Consider the following 18,676-nt stretch of genomic DNA (forward strand, 5'->3'; position numbering starts at 1 on the left):
TATTCTTAAAAAGATCTTCCCAGAGCCACCCATCCTAGCCTTCAGACAAGCACCGAACCTCGCCAACCTCATCACCAGAAGCAAACTTCCTCAAGCTCAGAACACACCAAAAGGATCCAGACCGTGCCATGACAAGAAATGCAAAACCTGCCCCCACATCTCCACCACCTCCACTAATACTACACCCCACAACAGAGCCATCAGCATCCCAGGATCTTACAGCTGCACCTCCAAGAATGTAGTATACCTCATCCAATGTACCAAATGCCCTGATGGAAGATATGTAGGGGAGACCAGACAACAACTGCGCACCAGAATGAACGCACACCGGAAATCCATCAAAGACAGAAATACCCAATTACCGGTGGGGGCACATTTCTCACAGGAGGGCCACTCTCTCTCCAATCTCTCAGTCCTGATCCTCAAGGGAAACTTACACAACACACCCCAGAGACGAGCCTATGAGCTCCATTTCATCAACCTGCTGGATACTAGAGATCATGGACTAAACATAGACATTGGATTTTTGATACATTACAATCTGCCTGGCAACTGACTCCCCAGCCCAGCCCAGCCCCTGGCTTCTTTACTTTTCATTCCATCCAGGAAGAGCGCACACCAACTGCTGCAGCTTCCTTAGCCTGACGAAGGGTTTTTGAACCCGAAAGCTTGCTCAATAACTATTCTCCAACCATTTGGGTTGGTCTAATAAAAGATATCAAATTCACCCAAGGAACCTTGTCTGTCTATGGAGGTGGGGCCTGTGGGCAACATTTTCCCTGAGGAGGGAGACTATTTATGTTATGAAACATCTGGCTTGTGTTTGTACAGAGGACTTGAGTTGTGACTACAGGGGTGGAGAAGGTCATGAATAGGGATGCCTGGGTAGCAATCCCCTACTACTTATGCCAGGAGCTAGCCCTGAGCTAAAGGGGTAGAGACTGGCACTGAGATTGAAACCCCAGGAGGGACTGCTTCCGATACCCAGGAGCTAGGGTCTTAAACAGTAGACCAAGGCTGAGGGTGCAGCTAGAGACGAAGGGGCTGTGTTGCTCTCAAAAGACCAAGGAGTTAAGCTCACAGAACAATAAAGCTTGTTTATTCAGAGAGCAGTATTCTGCTTCCTGTTCTGCTGTTCCCTCCTGCAATCCCAAGGCCAATGTAACAATCCTCTATAATAATTTGCTTTGTTTGTGTCTTTGTCATCTGTCTGTCACACTCAAAAAACATATTTTAGCTCACTTTTCTGGACTTTTAGTGACTGATTTCAATTAGTTATGGTGTACTCTTGGTATCTGAGCAAAAATTGTCCCTTTACACCCTTACTTTAACCCACAACACCCTTACCAAGGTGAAGCAGAGAATAGACGGCAATTGAATGCAGAAAGAATGGCAAGAGTAAGACAAAATGAAACAAATGAGCCAAAAGGATATCATAGAACAGATGCAATGGAAAGGCAAAGGGTTCACAGAGGCAATAGAAGACAGGCTGAAAGGGTAGACAACAACAGAGTCACTGAAGACAAGATTGAGGAACTTAGTTGTGGATTGATGAATGTGGTGTGCCAATTTTGTAACTCTTTAAACTTCCAAGCTGAAAGACTGTCGGATGGCCAATTCCAGAGTTGTTGTCATAAGGGTAAAGTGATTTTGCCTCCAAGAAAACTGTTTCCATGGTATTTGCGGGATTTGAGGATGAATTGGAACAACGAGCATTACCAGAACTTTAAAACAAACGTTCGATTGTACAATAGTGCATTGCCTGTTGAGCAAAGATCATTGTGATGAGATGTATGATATATAGACCGTGTAGAGGATTGAATCCAAATGCACCATGCACGGAAAATCATCAATGTCTGAAGAACTATCTGAAGAAGTTTAGAGAGGAGAGGCATGTAAATGTTGATAGATACCCATTATATAGAAGACCAGGCAGAACAGCTCAAGCTGGTAATGACAGTGGATAACAGAAACATGTTACCCTATAACAAGTAGCCTATTTTTGCCCATCCTTTTGGCAGGCTTTTGCACCAGTTTATACATAACACTCTTAAAGGAATCCACACAGGGGCCACAGCTAGGACAGCTGAGGCTTCAACAAGTCCTCAGAAGCCTATGGGAGTGCTCCTATAAAAAGGGGAGCACTCAAAGGGGAGTGTAGGCCCCAGATGAGGCAACTGGTAAAGTTACTCATGGCCCCAGGGACCACCTCCCTCAACAGCAAGCAGAATAACATCAAAGGTGTGGCAAGTGAGAGACTGGAGGTGAAGTGTTACAATTACAACATCACTCTACCACTTCTAAAATTATGAAATTTAATTAAGTGAAAATATAAAGATCAACGTATCTTTCATTGCTAACATTTTTAGTACATTTTTCTGCCTATCGCACCTCAAATTCACATTCTCTGGCCTTTGTTCTGAGGGCACGCAGCATTTCCAACTAGTTTTAATATTTATATATAAATATTCCTACACCCACCCAAACACACATTAAGCTGGGATGTGTGTATCTGCAAAGGCCATGAACGTTTACATCAGGAAAATCTGTCCAAAACCATCCCAATTTAGTAGGCAAAAATCTTCATATCTTGTTTCTGGGTTCAGCTGGTTGCCTCCTTAAATTCATTATTAAAGTGTAACAAATAGCTGCAGTTACAGAAGTCAGAGAATAAAGACAGTCTTTCTCCTGAGAAAGCAATGAAATATAAGTCAAAGGCTTACCTTCCAATTAACTGGAGTTCCCCAAGTACTCCAAGGCGTCTCATGGCTATAAGGATTCCCCTCACTGTCATTCCTTCACAGAAACAAACCACAACTCTGGCCTTGGGTAGCCTTTCACGGAGCTTCCGCAGCAGCCGATCAAAGCTCTTTTCCCCGGCATTGCTATAGATCTTGTCAGAGTGAGCAATGCATAGACCTTCTTGGGCAGCCAACTCTTTGAAGGCCTCCATTCCACTCTCCCCATAATTTCCTGGATAAAATAAATGATAATTTTTATTTTAGTGCAACAGCAATGGCATTTCATAGTTTCATAAATATTAGGGGCTGGAAGGGACCTTACAGATCATCGGGTCCAGCCCCCTGCACGTGGGCATGACCCCAGCAAGCATGCCACTTTTTTGACAGATACTTAAGAGATACAGTGGTACCAGCAAATGTTTCTTCTCAAATTAGCTAATAATGGTAGCGCTGACAATAAAGGAGGAAAAAAGACTTTCATTAACCAGGGCTATTGCACTGACTGTTTATAACCCAGCACAGTCTTCATAAATTAGAATCCATTGAAGCAACTTTGGCACTGGGGACTTGCTGACAGTGCGTATCAAAAGCAAACATGAAAAATGACAGACAGAGGCAAGGAGAACCAGGGGAAACTAAAACGATAAGAATACTACATCGTTTGGGAACTTTTAAGCTTTTTTTTAAGATTTAGGAGGCAAAAGTCATGATGGTACCACTGGCTTCTCTAGCTGTTTGGGGCAATAGGAGCAGTTAATCAAACAAAAAGCAGTTGAAGTGGCAATTGGTGGTTCTAGGTAGAGCAGCCTCTCTCTCTAATGTGTGAAATTAATTTGGATAATAAAGCCATTTCTAGTTTGCAGGTTGTTGAGTTAAATGCTGCTGTTGTTACTACAAAGCTCTTTTACTTCTTACACAAAAGTATTTTGAAAAGTGTCCATCTATGCCACACAATTTTTGCTAGGCTATTCAAGGAACCCTTTAGGTTACATACCAACTGGTTCAGTCAGAATATATTTACTATAAGACACTCAGAACAAATTTCCATACCAGCCATTTCTCTGGTAAAGTTATTCTATTAGCTGCTATGACCAACACACATAAGTGAGATGAAATCATCTTATATTATATTTCTCCTTATCAGAGTGGACTGCTGCCCCAGATGCATCTCTGGTATTGCTTCTGGAGTACAGGAAAATTCAAAAAAAAGTTAGACTGAGTATGGAAAGGAAAAAGTAAGCAAAGAATAACACTAAGAACCACTGCTGTGTGCCTACTAACTTTAAAATATACCAGGTGCATCTACACATGCACTTTCCTGGAGAGTTGACCAATTAGCTCCACAGTAAAGCATCACTATCTACACATACATAAACATTTGGGCACAGTAAATTAAGTGCAATGAAATGCAAGTGGAGATGGGGTTGCCTGGGGCATGAGAGTGCTAAAGTGCAGGGGCTGCCTGCCACATGGCTCTGCACTTTAGTACTCTTGTGCCCCAGCCAGTCCCTCTACCACCTGATGCTGCAACACAGACCCTGGGACTGACCCCTCAAGCCTGCTGCCAGCCCAGGGCTGCTCTGCCCTGGCTCAAACTGCTGCAGTCCTGGACACATGTGTAGACACTGTGCCAGGGAGCAGTTAACTTTGGTGCAAACTGTGCTGGGGTGTATCATACAGCATAAATTAAACATGTAAATGCACCCTCTTACAGGGAAAAATGGATTTGATTCTCCATGGGTGCATCTACATGTGCAATTAACGTGAAGCAATAAATTCTGGAGCAGGAGTAAACTACTCCCGGGCAGGGTGAACATTTATATACATGCTCCGGGATAGCGTGTGTGTGTGTAGTACCCCCACCGTCATTTTTAAGCACAGGGATGCTGATACACAAGATGCTGGGGTCTGCTGGAGCATGATAATTACCATGCTTCAACAGACTCAATTAATTGAGCCCGCTCCAACACACTGTAATTACACCACATCAGAGCAGCCATCCTACACATGTATAAGTGCCCAGTGTCTACACAAGCACCCAGCAGGACAGTAGCAATTTGAGCCAGAGTGGAGCAGTTTACTCCAGGGCTGCTCCTGCCCTGCTCTGCTCCAGGCTTCAGGTGGCAGCATCAGGTGGGGGGGCAGCTGGCTGGGGCACTGGGATGCTGAAGGTACACAGCCAGGTGGATAGGTGGCAGGCAGGAGTCTGGCCCTTTGCTGGCTAGGTTGACCAGGTTCCAGTTATACCTGTGGTTAGTGTTTACACATGTGTTTATTTGCAATTAATTACTCTGCCATAAATTAATGCTGTCCCCAACAGTACTATGTCATGGTGGTGTTCATTACCATATTTCACAGTGAATAAGTTGAATTTTGAAGACAAATTTTTAACTCTTAAAATTCAACTTCGACTTATACACTGCCCCTTACCTCAGCGTGCAAGGTGCTGGAAGCCCAGGTGGGCTCATGGGATAGACAGCATGCTGATGGGCTCCTGCTGATGGTAAACCTATATTCTTGTTTCGGATATATACATCGATTTAGAGGAATTCAACCAGAGCCAAGCACAATTATGCATGGGTGGAGTAGTCTTTATTTTCATAAACCCAGAATATATTAAGACTTTTAAATAAAAACTATAATATGGACTTTTAATCCATAGAATGAGGGTGTCATATAGATAAGCAGATAAAAACATAACACTTATATAATGATTTTCATACAATGCTCTTAAAATGCTTTAAAAATATTAAGCTCCGTTAATTAACCTCTTTAAATAGCTACTCATGCTGTACCTTAAGAGAAGCTATAAGCAACTTGCCCAAGGTCACACACTGACTAGGTGAAAATGGGAATAGAATCCAGGAGTTCCATGTAAAAGACTGTAATTTTCTCTCTCTTAGAATTGTTTGACATCTATTGGAATTTTATCTCCATTTTATTTGGCAGCAGAAGTGTGTTTTTTCATATTCCAGAAATCAAATCAACTTGTGGTTATTTTGACCTTTAAAAAACTTTATTAAAATCTCTTAGTCAACTCCACACACAGGCATAATCATATAGATGGATTCTTATTGTGTTAGCAAAAACAAATCTAAAATATCTTACTCAGTGGGCCCATCTATACAAGACCCTTACTATGCGTTAGCCTAATAGCACTGCGCAGTAGAGTGGCAGTTAAAAACAGTGCTAATTGCCTACCGCACAGTGTTATTAGGCTAATGCTCAGTAAGTGTCACAAAACAACCGTATGCTGACACTACTGCACAGTAACTCTCGTTACTGCACATTTAGTTAGTACTTTATTAAGCAAGTACTAAACTAAATGTGCAGTATCCAAGGTGCATTAATGAATGTGTAGATGTGCCCTCTATGTAGAAGACAGGTCTGTGAGAAAAAAATAATAAAGTTCAGGTGTACAAAAAAAAAGTGGTACCTTGAAACAGAGCCATATCAGAAAATGTTTCAATTGTAGAAGTGATCAAACAAGGAAGACAATCAGAGCTAGCTCACAAGATCAGACCTTGCACAGATACATTTATAAACTCTAATGATGGTCATATTTTATGTTATTTGAATGAATTAGGTTGGTTTTACTATCCTCCCTTTTTAAACTCCTTTTTTAACCTAGGAATAATTCTCTCTGGCATGCTTGTTTTGCTTATAGGCCCTCAGTCCAGCATTAAGCTCTGCAAAGACTCAGGGTATATCTCCAGGGGTCTCACTACATGGAGTTCATTGCAGCTTCCATTAGCGACAGATGTCTGTGAAAACACTCTAGAGGTGGACTCACTGCTCAGGTTTAAGGCATGTTAGTAGGGCAGTGTGGGAAAGCAAGCAGTCTGCTCTGTAGATGGGGAATTTTAAAATGTAGCTCTATCAGTCTAACACAATCTAACCTTTCATTTATTCAGAATAGAAGTTAGAAGGAATATCTGTTTATGAGAGAGGTCCCCCAATTCATTCAAGGTTAGCAGGGATTATACACCTGTTCTTTGAGATACCCCAGCCAAAAGGGATAAATGTGTGGAAAAGCTTTGAAACATTTTTTTTAAAGTAACAAGACAAGCAACACAAGACACCTACCTATTTTATAGACAGAGCCAGGAGCAAAACTTATAGTGAATTTGACTAGCATCTTTAATTATAAGACTGTTTCATTTAGTATATTTGCCACATTTATTTTTCATGACAGTAGAAATAAGATCCCAATCAAAGGGGCAAAGGCAAAAAAGGCAATAGAAATAAAAAACACCCAAAATGTAAATGTGACAGCCACTTAATCAGCTCTTCTGATGGAAGAGAGTGGGTGCGTCTACATGTGCCCCTATGGCACCACTGTTACTGTGCCATCATTTAGTACTTCTTTTAGGAGTAATAGCTGTTACTGTGCCATGCTGGTGATACACAACTATTTTTAGGCCCTACGTCACTGTAGCAATGTGCTATAACAGGGGTAGGCAACATTTTTTGGCCGGAGTGCCTAAAAAACCACAATGTCTACCTTGGAAGGTGCCGGACTGCCGACATGCCGGAGCCCGGAGCAGCTGTTTGCAGCCTCCTGGCTGCAGCCAGCCCACAGAGCCTGGTCTGCTTGCAGCAGGGCTTGCAGCCTCCCAGCTGCCTGCTGGGAGCAGCCTGGCCTTCGTGGCTGGCAGGCGCTGGCTAGAGCCCAGGCCGGGCTTGGGGGGCTGAGCAAAATGGCCTTGCATGCCATGCTCAGCATGTGTGCTGGGGGTTGCTGACCCCTGTGCTATAATGAGGGAGTGCATCGCTATGGCACAGCTGTGGCATCACAGTTTGTGCCTGCCGATATAGCAATGTGCTAGGGTGCCGTAGCAGTGACACAGCATCTCATGTGGACATGCCCAGTGAGTGTCATTTCTCTCAGGCCATGGCAGAATTCCATCTCCCATCTAGGCCCCCAAAATCAAGCTGAAGAATCACTAAATGATCACAGCACCAACACCTGAGAAAGGTTCATGAGGCTCATCCAGCCTTCCAACAGCTACCCCCTGCTGCTTATCCATGGGTACCATGGATACTAATAAATATGAACCTCAGCAGATTAGAAGTGACCACAAGACCCTAGAAATGAGAGTGAAGGAATGGGGGAAGTGTTCTAAATAATCTTCCTGGCTGAATGTAAAGGCTCAGGCAGGAACAGATAAAAACAGGAGATAAATGCATGGCTGCCCAGGAACATGGCTTTGAATTCCTCAACCATGGAATAGTTATCCAGAAAGGAGGACTGTTGGGAAGAGAAGGGGTCATCTGATGAAAAAAGAGGAACTATGCTAGGATACCAACTTGCCTAGCCAGGACCAATTTAAAAGTGGCCTGAAGGGAGCTCATGACAAAAGCCCAAATGGTAAACAAAAAGAACAGAAGTTATCTGGTCAACGTTTGAAGTCTGCTGAAGGAAAATTGAAAGTTGTAATAGGTTTGTAGAAGACAGAAAAGAAAGAACAACTAGGCAACCCATCCACACCAGAGCTATCTCTGCACAAGTGACAGGAGTATGGGAAATAAGTAGGAATAGCCTGAAATCTTAGGATGCTTGTACATGTGACAGGGGTTTAATCCCCAAAGTTTTATTCTATACTCCCTTAATTGAAACAGTGGGCCACAGAATAAAACCTTGAGGACTTAACCATTTACATTTTTCTGTCTTGTTACATGGAGGGGCCTGATCCTTTTTTTTTTTTTTTTTGGTTGGAGCTGGAGCCTGCCCACAGCCGGGGGATGAGCTGCCAGCAGGCTGAGCAGCCCCTGAGTTGTGGTGGGGAGACTAGTTCTTCCCTCTGCAGCAGCTGCGCCCCTAAGGGCTTCCCAGAAGTGCTGCTAGTGGGCTAGGTGCTGCCCAAACTCAGAGGCAGCACCTAGACTGATCCAACTGTTCCCCAAACCCACCTGGGGAGCAGCACCTGGCAGGCTTCCAGTGGGTGGGCTTGGGGAACAGTTGGATTGGGTTGGATGCCGCCTCTGAGATGGGGCAGCACCCAGCCCTCCAGCAGCCCACCTGTGGGGTCCTGAGGGGCACTGCTGCCATGAAGGGAAGGACCGGGGCCCCCCACAGCTCAGGGACCACTCAGCCCTTTGGCAGCTCTCCCCTAGCCATGGGCAGGCTCCACAAAAAAGGATGGGACCCCTTGCTACTTCTGCTTTCAGCAGGTGCCTGCTGAAGGAAGAAGTGGCCAAGGGGCCCAATCCTTTTTACTGGCAGAGCCTGCCTACCTCTCCCGCGGTCGGGGGGTGAGCTGCCAGTGGGCTGAGTGGTCCCTGAGCTGCGGGGGACCCCAGTCCTTTCCTCTGCAGCAGCAGTGCCCCCGGGGCCACCTAGGTGGGCTGCTAGCAGGCTGGGTGCTGCCCCAGATTGGAGGCAGCATGCGGCCCAATCCAACTCTTCCCTGACCCTGAGCTGAGGCAGCACCTGACCCACTAGCAGCCCGCCCAGGTGGCCCTGGATGGTGCCACCACCATGGAGAGAAGGACTTGGGCCTCCTGTAGCTCAGGGGCCACTCAGCCCACTGGCAGCTCAAGGCAGAAGCGGTTAAGTGGCCTGATCCATTTTTTCTGCATCCCTTGCCCAGCCCTGAGATCCCCCCCAGTCCTCACTCCTTGCCCCACCCACCCACATGCCTCTTACCTTGGGCTCCCCTCCACAGCATGTAGACATGTGGGACACAGGTCAGAACTTTACTGAGCAGCCCATGTCTCCACGGCTGGGCGGGCATGGGCCTCTCACACGCCGAGGAACATGTCAATCCTGGCAGCAATTTCCTCCTCAGCAGTCGGGGGCAGGGATGTGTAATACCATGACAGATAGCCCTCCAGCTGATTGTGAAGGTTTCAGGGCAGGCCAGGCTTGCTCCCTGTGCTGTCCTTTGCAGCTGCTAGCACCTGTCAGCCATCTTAGTGCCGAGGTCAAGCACAGTGCAGGGGGCAAGGTCAAAGCAACCTGCCATGTGCCCCTGTAGCCACCTAGTGGTGGCAGCTATCTCTGGCCTTAACATGGCTGCCAAGGCCTGGCAGCCATGTGGGCAGAGGCTGGAGCTCCTTTTGGTGGCCACGGGGGCACATGGCAGGTTGCTTTGACCTGGGACTAAATTTAGTCTCAGGTTGCCTGCATGTGGAGACACCAGCCTATTCCTGCTTACTGTGCAGTAACTTACTTTAGGGATTGAAGCCAAATTTCTGTGAAGAGTATGGTCTAAAACTCCCAAGAATAGAAAAAAAACAGTGTCTAGTTTGGGGGAGTTAACAGCTGCCTTCTTTTTGAAGTACAGGAAACAAGGATTCCTGGGAAAAGTTATTCCTCCTGGAAATCCTCCTAGACACTGGCCTATTCCCGTTTACTGCACAGTCAATTTAAGCCAGTGTAAATGCACATGTAGACACACCCATTAGGACCCAGATAAAGTGTCGAATTCTTGGAATCATTTGAGCATAACTTCTTGTTTCAGAAGATGGAGGAAGTTACTAGGAAGAGATATTTCAGATCAGATTCTGACTAATAAGGAGAAACTAGTTGAAAATCTAGAGATGGAAGGAAATTTGATTGAAAAGTAACTTGAAATAATAGAGTTCAGTACTCTAAGAAAAGGAAGGAGTGATAGCAGTAGAATCAGGGTGATTGCCATGGAAAAGCAGACTTCAACAACTCTAGGAAGTGGTAGGTAAGATCTCTGAGGAAAATAACCTAAGGGATGAAGGAATCCAGGAGATTTGGAACTTACTGAAAGAAAGAGACTATATTAAAAACAACAATAAATTATTTCCATGCACAGTAAAACAGCAAGGATAGTAAGAGACCGGATCAGGAGCTCTTTAGGGGCCTAAAATCAAGGAATCAAAGAGTGAAAAAGAACACACACCTTAAAGTTAAACATTAAGGAGTAGCACATGCCTGTACGGATACAAAGCAAACCAGCTATGCTGGAAAATTTGGCCACAAGCATGCTTGAGGGACCTGACCTACGAACACACAGCTTTAAGCCACATGATCATAAATCAGGTACCAACTTGTGCACACCTTTGCTGGTACCAGGATCCACACCAGGAACACAATCCAAGTAAGTTAGGGTGTGGAGGGGGGCAGGCAGGATTGAGGGTGGAAGCAGGGCTAGCGGGTCTGTGGGGAAGCAGTTAGCAGGTGCAGCAGGGGGTTGGTGGGATCAGGTGAAGGGTTTGGTGGGTCCATGGCAGGGGGCTGGGGGAGGGAAGGGGGGTGTCTGTGCAGGGGTGGGAGGGGTCAGAGGCCTAAAAATTAGCCCAGTCAGAGCATCAGGGTACGAAAAGTACAGCCCCAGGGCTGGGGCAAGCAGCTGGGCTTTCCAGCCCTGGGGCTGTGCTCCAAACATGTATACGTGTTCAGTTAAATCAGGCACGGGTTAGCCCAATCTATGTAGTGCACCTTCTCAGGTGAACTATGTTAGATCAGGCCAGTAGGTTTTGCCTGATCTAAACTCCCTGAACTTCTCTACAAAAAGTTTGGCACTTAGAGCAACCTAGCTAGGGTAGGTCGATCTAAGTGTAACATGTGTACCTACCCTTAGTTACAATTAGAAAGGGAAATAAGAAACAGCCAGAATGAGTTCTATGAACTCATTAGAAGTAAGAAAATATAGAAACATTGGAGAGTCTGTAGGAGAGCACCAACAATGATAAGAGGTTTAGAAAATATGTGCAATGAAGAAAAGTTAAAAGAACTAGGTTTGTTTAGCCTGGAAAAAGAGAAGGCTGTTCAGGTACATGATGTAAAATGTCATAAAGAGGACAAAAATCAATTATTCACCATGTCTACTGCAGGCATGATGAGATGAAATCTGTTTAATTTGCAGCAAAGCATATTTAAATTAAACACTTAAAGTTAGGACAAGCTTTCAAACTAAAAGGATAGATTATGACTGGCACCGGCTACTTAGGGAGGTTTTTAGAATCTCTTTCATTGAAGATTTTTATTAACATACTAGACCAGGGCTGTCCAACTTCTAAGCAGCCAAAGGCTCTGTGTGGTGCACCAGTGGGGGCATACACAATGTGCACCCCCCACCCCCCCACTGCACTGCATGCAACAGTGCACTGGCCTCACCCTCAGCTCTCTGGTGTGCAACGCACCACATGAGCACCCGGAGCTGTCAGCTTCCCCAGCCCTGCAGGCTATTGCATGTTGTGTCATCCCACCTCCTTAAACAAGGACAGGACGTGGAAGCTGCAGGGGGGAGCAGATGCTCTGAGACCCTGGCTGCTGCTGCAGCTGGAGCAATGCGGGAAGTGGTGGCTGGGTGGGAATCTGGGGGGGGTCACAAATTAACCCCTCACTGGCTGCACATAGCCTGTGATCCATCAGTTAGACAGCCCTGTGTTAGACAAAAGCCTATGAAGGATGGTCTAAGCATACTTATCATGAATCAGTGCAGGGGGATGGACTGGATGATCACTTTAGGTCAGTTGTGGACCTACATTTCTATTATTGTATGAATCCAATCTGCTTATCATCCAGTTGCGTTCAGTAGGTATTTTGTGCTCCATTCTTTTTTTCACTCTCCATTATACCTTGCTCCCTTCTCTCCTGCTTGGCAATAGCATTAGACAGCTGTAAGATGATATAACTTAGTGCTGTAAGGTATAATTTTTTTCCACTATAAAGCAAATCTCTGCCTGAGCTAATTAAAAGCCTTTTTTGGCATAAGAAAAGAAAATGAATGAGGAGCAAGAGGATTTCATTGCCATAGCAGCAAGCAGCAGTTGTGTTTAAAAGATTTCTAACTGCAAATGTAGGCTAAATATGAGAAGAGAATAGAGTGGGAAGATGAGCGGATCCCAGAGTTCCCTCATAATATATCCCATTAACATATTTACAGGAAGTATTAGCAATATCTAGTATTGCACTGGGGTACAGACATGGGGCCAGAAGCTGAATGATTGTGTTAGTAAGGGAAAGACTACAAAAAGTTGGAGTTTCAATTGCTGAACATGTACACGGTCAACAAAATTACCCAGACCTCATTGGTTACCTAATAATCTCTCATAATTTTTCCCCTATTTCCTTTACTTGAGGTGTGCTGAGTAATGTTTAAAGCACAGAGCTAGGGAAGTCAGAAGATTTGGGTTTGGTTCCTTCTCCGCCACTGAACTGACGTTTGATTTTTAGTGGCAGGACTCAATTAACCTTTCTGCGTCTCAAGTTTCCTCACCTGTAAAATCAGACTAATACTTCCATATTCCAGTAGGACATCTTAGTCATGAACACTTGTTAAATGATCTGAGATATACAGATGGAATCTGAAGTACTGTGACTATTTTCCATTTGGGGAGTGAGGTAGGTAAAACAAGAAAAGCAATAGTGTGTACTTCTGTTAAATACTTAGAGGTCTAGGAGGATTCCAGGAGGAATTACTTTTCCCAGGAATCCTTGTTTCCTGTACTTCAAAAAGAAGGCAGCTGTTAGCTCCCCCAAATTAGACTTTGTCTTTTTTCTATTCTTGGGAGTTTTAGTCAATTCTCTTCACAGAAATTTGGCCTCAAGCCCTAAAAATCAATGTCACTAGTATGGACTTCCTTTCAGAGCATGGACTGCATTTGCAAGGCTGTTTTCTCTCCCCCTTTCTTCACAAATCCCCTGTCCCATATATTTTCAAGTAGCAAACCTGTTCTGGCTGTGAAAAATGATTTGCAGCTGGCAATGCTAAGGAGATGGATTCATAGAACACTCTGGCACTTCCATTTCTGACCCTGGTCAGGACGAACCATTGTAGAAATAGTAATATAAAAACCAGGAGGAAGCTAACTACAAGATGTGCCTCGTACTTTATTTTAATTATGTTGACTGCCCCTGATCACTGCTTTGGCAAAACACTCCCTGCATTTAAATAAAAAATCCAGTGCTTCAATTATCCAAAACCTAGGATGTAAAAGAGCCAAATTAGAAATTTCCACCTTGTAGACTAGTGCAGGGGTTTTCGACCTTTTTTAATAAGTGTACTCCTGGGGAGGGGGCGGGGGGTGGCAAATGGCCAGATGCAGGGGTGGGGAGGGGGCAAGTGGCCAGACATAGAACCCGGGGGTTGACGAGTAGCAGAGCAGCAGCAGCGTAGTGTCTGTACAACTCTCCTCTCACCCTGTCCCTGCTTCTGTGAGGCAGCAGCGCGGGGTGGTGGTGCTCTGTCCCCACCCATCCCATGTACTCCCTGGGACCTTTCAAAATACCCCCAGGGGTATGCATACCCCCAGCTTACAACCCCTGGAACGTGTGTGTGGAGATACAGGCAGTCCTTGACTTACAACGTTTTGAGTTACGTTTCATACTTACAACGTTTATAATTGGCACCACGGTTTTCCGTAGCTGCGCATCAGCCCAGCACCTGCCATTTTCCCCATAAGCCTTTTGTATTACCAGCCACAGTTTTGCCAATCACGGGAACTTTCAGGAACATAACCACAGCAGTTGGCGAGGGAAACCTGTATAAATTCCTACGTACAGTTAAGTCTTTTGGTTGGTCACCTACATTTTCATTCATGTTTGACCACGCAACTGCTTTGCTTCAAAGTTACTGCTGTTAGTCCCATCAGCTACAGCTACTACTAGCCTCCATCTGCTTTGAAACCTGGCCTTCCTCTGTAGGTTCTCAGCTGATTTCCTGTTTTCCCACAACCTCCCATTTTTTTATTGTATTGTATTGGTAACTCCTGCCATCTGTGATTACACCATACCTTCCTCAGAACCTAAGGCCATTTCACACATACAACAGTGAGCCTAAGCTGTTGAGCAGAGGCCAGCCTCTTGATTTTCTGTAGTCAAAGGAAACAATCTGTACAGGATGCCAGAAGAACAGAATAGAGCAAATAAAAACAAACAGTCTGCAAAACTATAACTTTTCATTGTACTAGAAGAGTAAAGTATTATACATAGGAATCTATTTCTGAGAGTGGTAAAATCAAACTTTAGTTAAGGAAATCTAAGTGGCCATCAATGACCAGATACATAGAGTTTGTTGGAGAGTTCCTATGGGATAAACCATCTCAACAATGCAGATTAAGTAAAACTACATGATTGAGTAAAACTGATACATTTAAAGCTTGACTGTGCACAATGTAGAGGATGCAGCATCTTGATCACTCAGTAGCAGTTTATTAGCTATGAGCAGAAATAGCAGTGCAGGGGATTCAATCCTGCAGCAAGAAGAATGCTGCTATTCAATTCCTTTTTACTAAGGACAGGAATAAAGCCATAGATTACAGGGTTTGCATTGAAGGGTTTGGTTCCTACCTGGCTTCAATTCACTGACCACACACTGCTCTTGTTTTCACCATGGGTGATCCGGGACCAGTTTACTTGTGAGTAAACTACTTGTGAGCATAAGCTCCTGGGCAAGCATTGTCTCATGCAGGGACATGGGAGAAGGTTTGCTGCATCTAGCACCAAACTGCTCCCACTTCCTGTGGCCCTGCAATGGGCCCCTGCTGCCACCAGGGGGTGGGGGGCCGGGAGGGGCTTGAGGACCTCCCTAGGTGCAAGCACCAGGCCAGGGAGCACCAGGCCAGGAGGCAGCTGTCCCTGGCCAGGACTGGGACATTGTTCCCTTCCCCTAGGGAGTTGCCTGCTGCCGGGGCAGAGACAATGTCTCCCTGCCCCAGCAGCAGGGAGCTCCTAGCCCTGGCTCCCTAATCAAGGCAGGGGACTTGGAAAGAGTTGCAGGGGAGGGGCAGGTCCCAGTCCCCTGTCTAACCTACCAGAGGGGCAGCTAGCAGTGAGCCCCCAGCTGGGCAGGGACTCCAGAGCCACCCAGGGGCTTGCTACAAGCTGTCACACTGGTGGATGGGACAGGGGGCTGGGACCTGCCCCACCCTTGCATTTTGTTCCAAGCCCCATGCTTTGATCACCCAATCGGGGTGCAGGGCTGGGACCTGTCCCTGACCAGGACAATTCCCGGCTCCAGCTCCATGATCATAGGGTAGGACCTGGAGATTTTGTTCCCAAACAGCTCCACAAGTGCAAATGCAGAGCTCAGTGGAGAACAGCCTGGGGAGCTTGTTCCCCACTCAGCTCCATGAGCACAGAGCTGGGTGGGGAAGAGGCTGGAAAGTCTGTTTCCAGCCCAGCTCCACAACCCAGCTCTGTACTCATAGACCTGGGTGGAGAACAGGATCCCCAGCCCCCACCAGCAGGGAGCTCCCAGTGCCAGCTCTATGACTGTGGGGTCAGCACTGGAGATTCTTATCTCCCAGCACCAGCTCTGCAGTCGCGGGGCTCAGACTGGGAGATAAGGATGGTCACAGGGCTTGGACTGGGAGATAAGGATTTCCCAGCACTGGCCACATGACTGCGGAGCTGGAGATAAAGATCTCCCAGCCCCCTGCTCCCCTATAGTGATGGCAAAGCAGGAGCTGGGAGATAAGGATCTCCCAGCCCCCACTTTCCCACTGTCATCTGAGCTGGGGGCTTGGAGCTCCCTACATCTGGGGCAGAGGGAGTCTCACCTCCTGAGAAGACCCACCTGGGCTCCAGTGGCAGAACCCACCCTGGCAGCAGGCAACTTCCAGATTTGCTCCTGGTCAGGTGTCTACATGAACACTACTGCACAGTGACTACTCATGAGCAAAATTTGCTACTTGCATTTGCAAATAACTAGTTTACTCACAATTAGCGAGTTTTACTGTGCAGTAGGCATGTGCACGTGTAGACGTACATGCTAACTGCACAGTAAACTACACAACTTTGCAGTAAAGCATCTTGTGCAAACATGCCCCCTGTGCTTAAGAAGCAGTACTACAAGCAAGTTTCAACTCATTATTCTGGTGGATCTTTATTTATGCCTTTAGACAGGAGAATAAATTGTAGCAAATTTACTTAAGGCATTTGGCCTCTCTTTCTGTTCACAAACTGTCAGTGAATTGCTTCTCATTTTTTCTGATATGCATTCAAAATTATTCTAATAAAATCTAAAAATAATTCTTGAACTGTACAGTTTTTGTTCATTGTATATTTTAGATTTCTGAATTTCAAGCCATATTGATGAGCTTTGGTTGGACATAATGCTTGCTATTTTATTCTTTTCTCTGAGTTATTTGAAGAGGGTAAATGTTAGAATTAAGTGGTGATGAGAATAGTTACATGCCTATTCCAAAGTCATTATCCAGAAATAGTCTCTAATATTTTCCCATAACTTGCTGTGACTGTTCCTGCTACTGAACTGATTTGAAAAAATATTTGGAGATAACATACTCAAAAAGAGCACCAAAGCAAAAGAACCACACTTTTTTTTTTTATCCTAGCAAATATTCACAGAAGAAAATTGGAGGGATTTGCCCAGTTTGTGCCCAGAGAAAAAGACCTGCCTCAATAAAGCCACCAGTCCAATGGTTATAATATTCATCTCAAATGTGCGGCCTAAGTCTTTGCTCTGCCTAAAATGGAGCAAGGACTTTAACCAGGTTCTCCCAGATTCCAAGTGAATGCTGTAACTACAAAAATTATGGTTTTCTGCAATCTTTCTTTGGTTATTTGGACTAGAAATTCTATCCTAGACCTGCAAAATTTTCCTATTAAAAATGTTCTTGAAAATGATATATTTCAGTGGAAAGCATTCAGATATAACAGTGATCTCCAACCTGTTTAAGTAGGAGATTACTTTTTTAATTAAAAAGCAACCCAAGACCTACTGTGCACTGCCACCCCCCGCCCCCACAGGTCAGTCTTTGGGGAAGCAAAGCGGGGCAGATTGAGGCAGAGGGAAAAAAAGTTATTTGGCGTGCTCCCACTCCCAGCAGGGAAGTCTGTGGGGGAAGGGGCAAGGGGATGGGAAAAGGCTGTGGAGGGGTGGGGCAAATCAAGGCCCCAGTGGTGAGGGAGGGAGTGGGGCACAGGCAAGAGCAGGGATTAGGGGGAGTAGGGCCCTGGCCAGACTGTGTGGTGGGACAAGCAGAGGCCCAGGGGGCACATGACCCTGGGCCTCCACTTGTCCCCCACTCACCCCAGCCCCTGCTCCTGTCTGTGCCCTGCTCCCTCACTCATCACTGGGGTCTCAATCTGTCCCCATCCCATGGCAATGAGGGAGGGAGTGGGGCCAGGTCAGAGGCAAGCCCTGCACAACTGGGGCTAGGAGTGGGACGGAGATGTGAGCATTTTGCCCAGGGGACGTGTGCCCCCAGATCTGCATGTGGCGCAGGGCAGGCTGGGGCTGTGCCAAACTCGTTCTGGTGGGGGTGTTGGGCTGTGCTGCACTCAGGCTGGTTGGCAGCAGCCCTGGGAGCGGGGGTATGGGGGGGCTGAAGGCACCCAAAAATTCACTGTAGGCACCCCCACCCTCCTTCCCAGCATTGCCACTGCCCAGCTGGAACACAGCGTGGCCCAGCCCCCCCACCAGGAAGAGCCTGGCACTGCTTGCCAGCCCCAGCCCTCCCTCCCCATTCCCTGCCATGCAGATCCCAGGCACACAGCCGCCATGCCCTTCTGGAGGAAGGGGAAGCCAGCACCAGTCTCTTCATGGCAGGGGCTGCTGGACTGCATTGTGGTAAATTTTCAGGTGCCTGCAGCACCCCTCCTCTACCCCATAGCCCCACTCCCAGTGCCACCACCACCACCCAACCTGAGCACAGCCTGGCTCAACACCTCCACCAGGAACAGCCCAGCTCACAGCCCAAGCGCAGTGCTGCCTAGCCCCCCCCCCCGCCCCCTGCCAGGAAGGGCTGGGAGGGTTGGGTTGGCCCCAGCTCACAGCAACAGCCAGCTCAGCTGGCATGCAGATCCAGGGGCACACCCACCATGCCTTCCCAAGGTGCGTGCCTGCTCTCCCACACCCCCTGGATGAGCCGCTTACAGCTCCATCTTGCGCCTGGCCCAGGCTGTGCAGGGTCTGCCCCAGCCCCACTCCCTCCCTCACCTCTGCTGCAGCTGTCCCCACTGCCCTGTGTTGCGGGGGGGGGGGCGGGGG

The 18,676-nt window shown here is 46.6% G+C and overlaps 1 protein-coding gene across 1 annotated transcript in view; it reads right to left on the reverse strand.

Moving 5' to 3' along the window:
- GRM1 (glutamate metabotropic receptor 1) overlaps positions 1–18,676 on the reverse strand; it is a 354,804-nt gene that overhangs the window by 277,372 nt on the left and 58,756 nt on the right. The window contains exon 2 of the mRNA XM_006024232.2: positions 2,724–2,973. Within this exon, the coding sequence (XP_006024294.1) occupies positions 2,724–2,973 (250 nt within the window). The remainder of the gene's footprint in view (positions 1–2,723; positions 2,974–18,676) is intronic.

The sequence above is a fragment of the Alligator sinensis genome, unplaced genomic scaffold, assembly GCF_000455745.1.
Source record: "Alligator sinensis unplaced genomic scaffold, ASM45574v1 scaffold153_1, whole genome shotgun sequence".
In the NCBI taxonomy this organism is placed as follows: domain Eukaryota; kingdom Metazoa; phylum Chordata; order Crocodylia; family Alligatoridae; genus Alligator; species Alligator sinensis.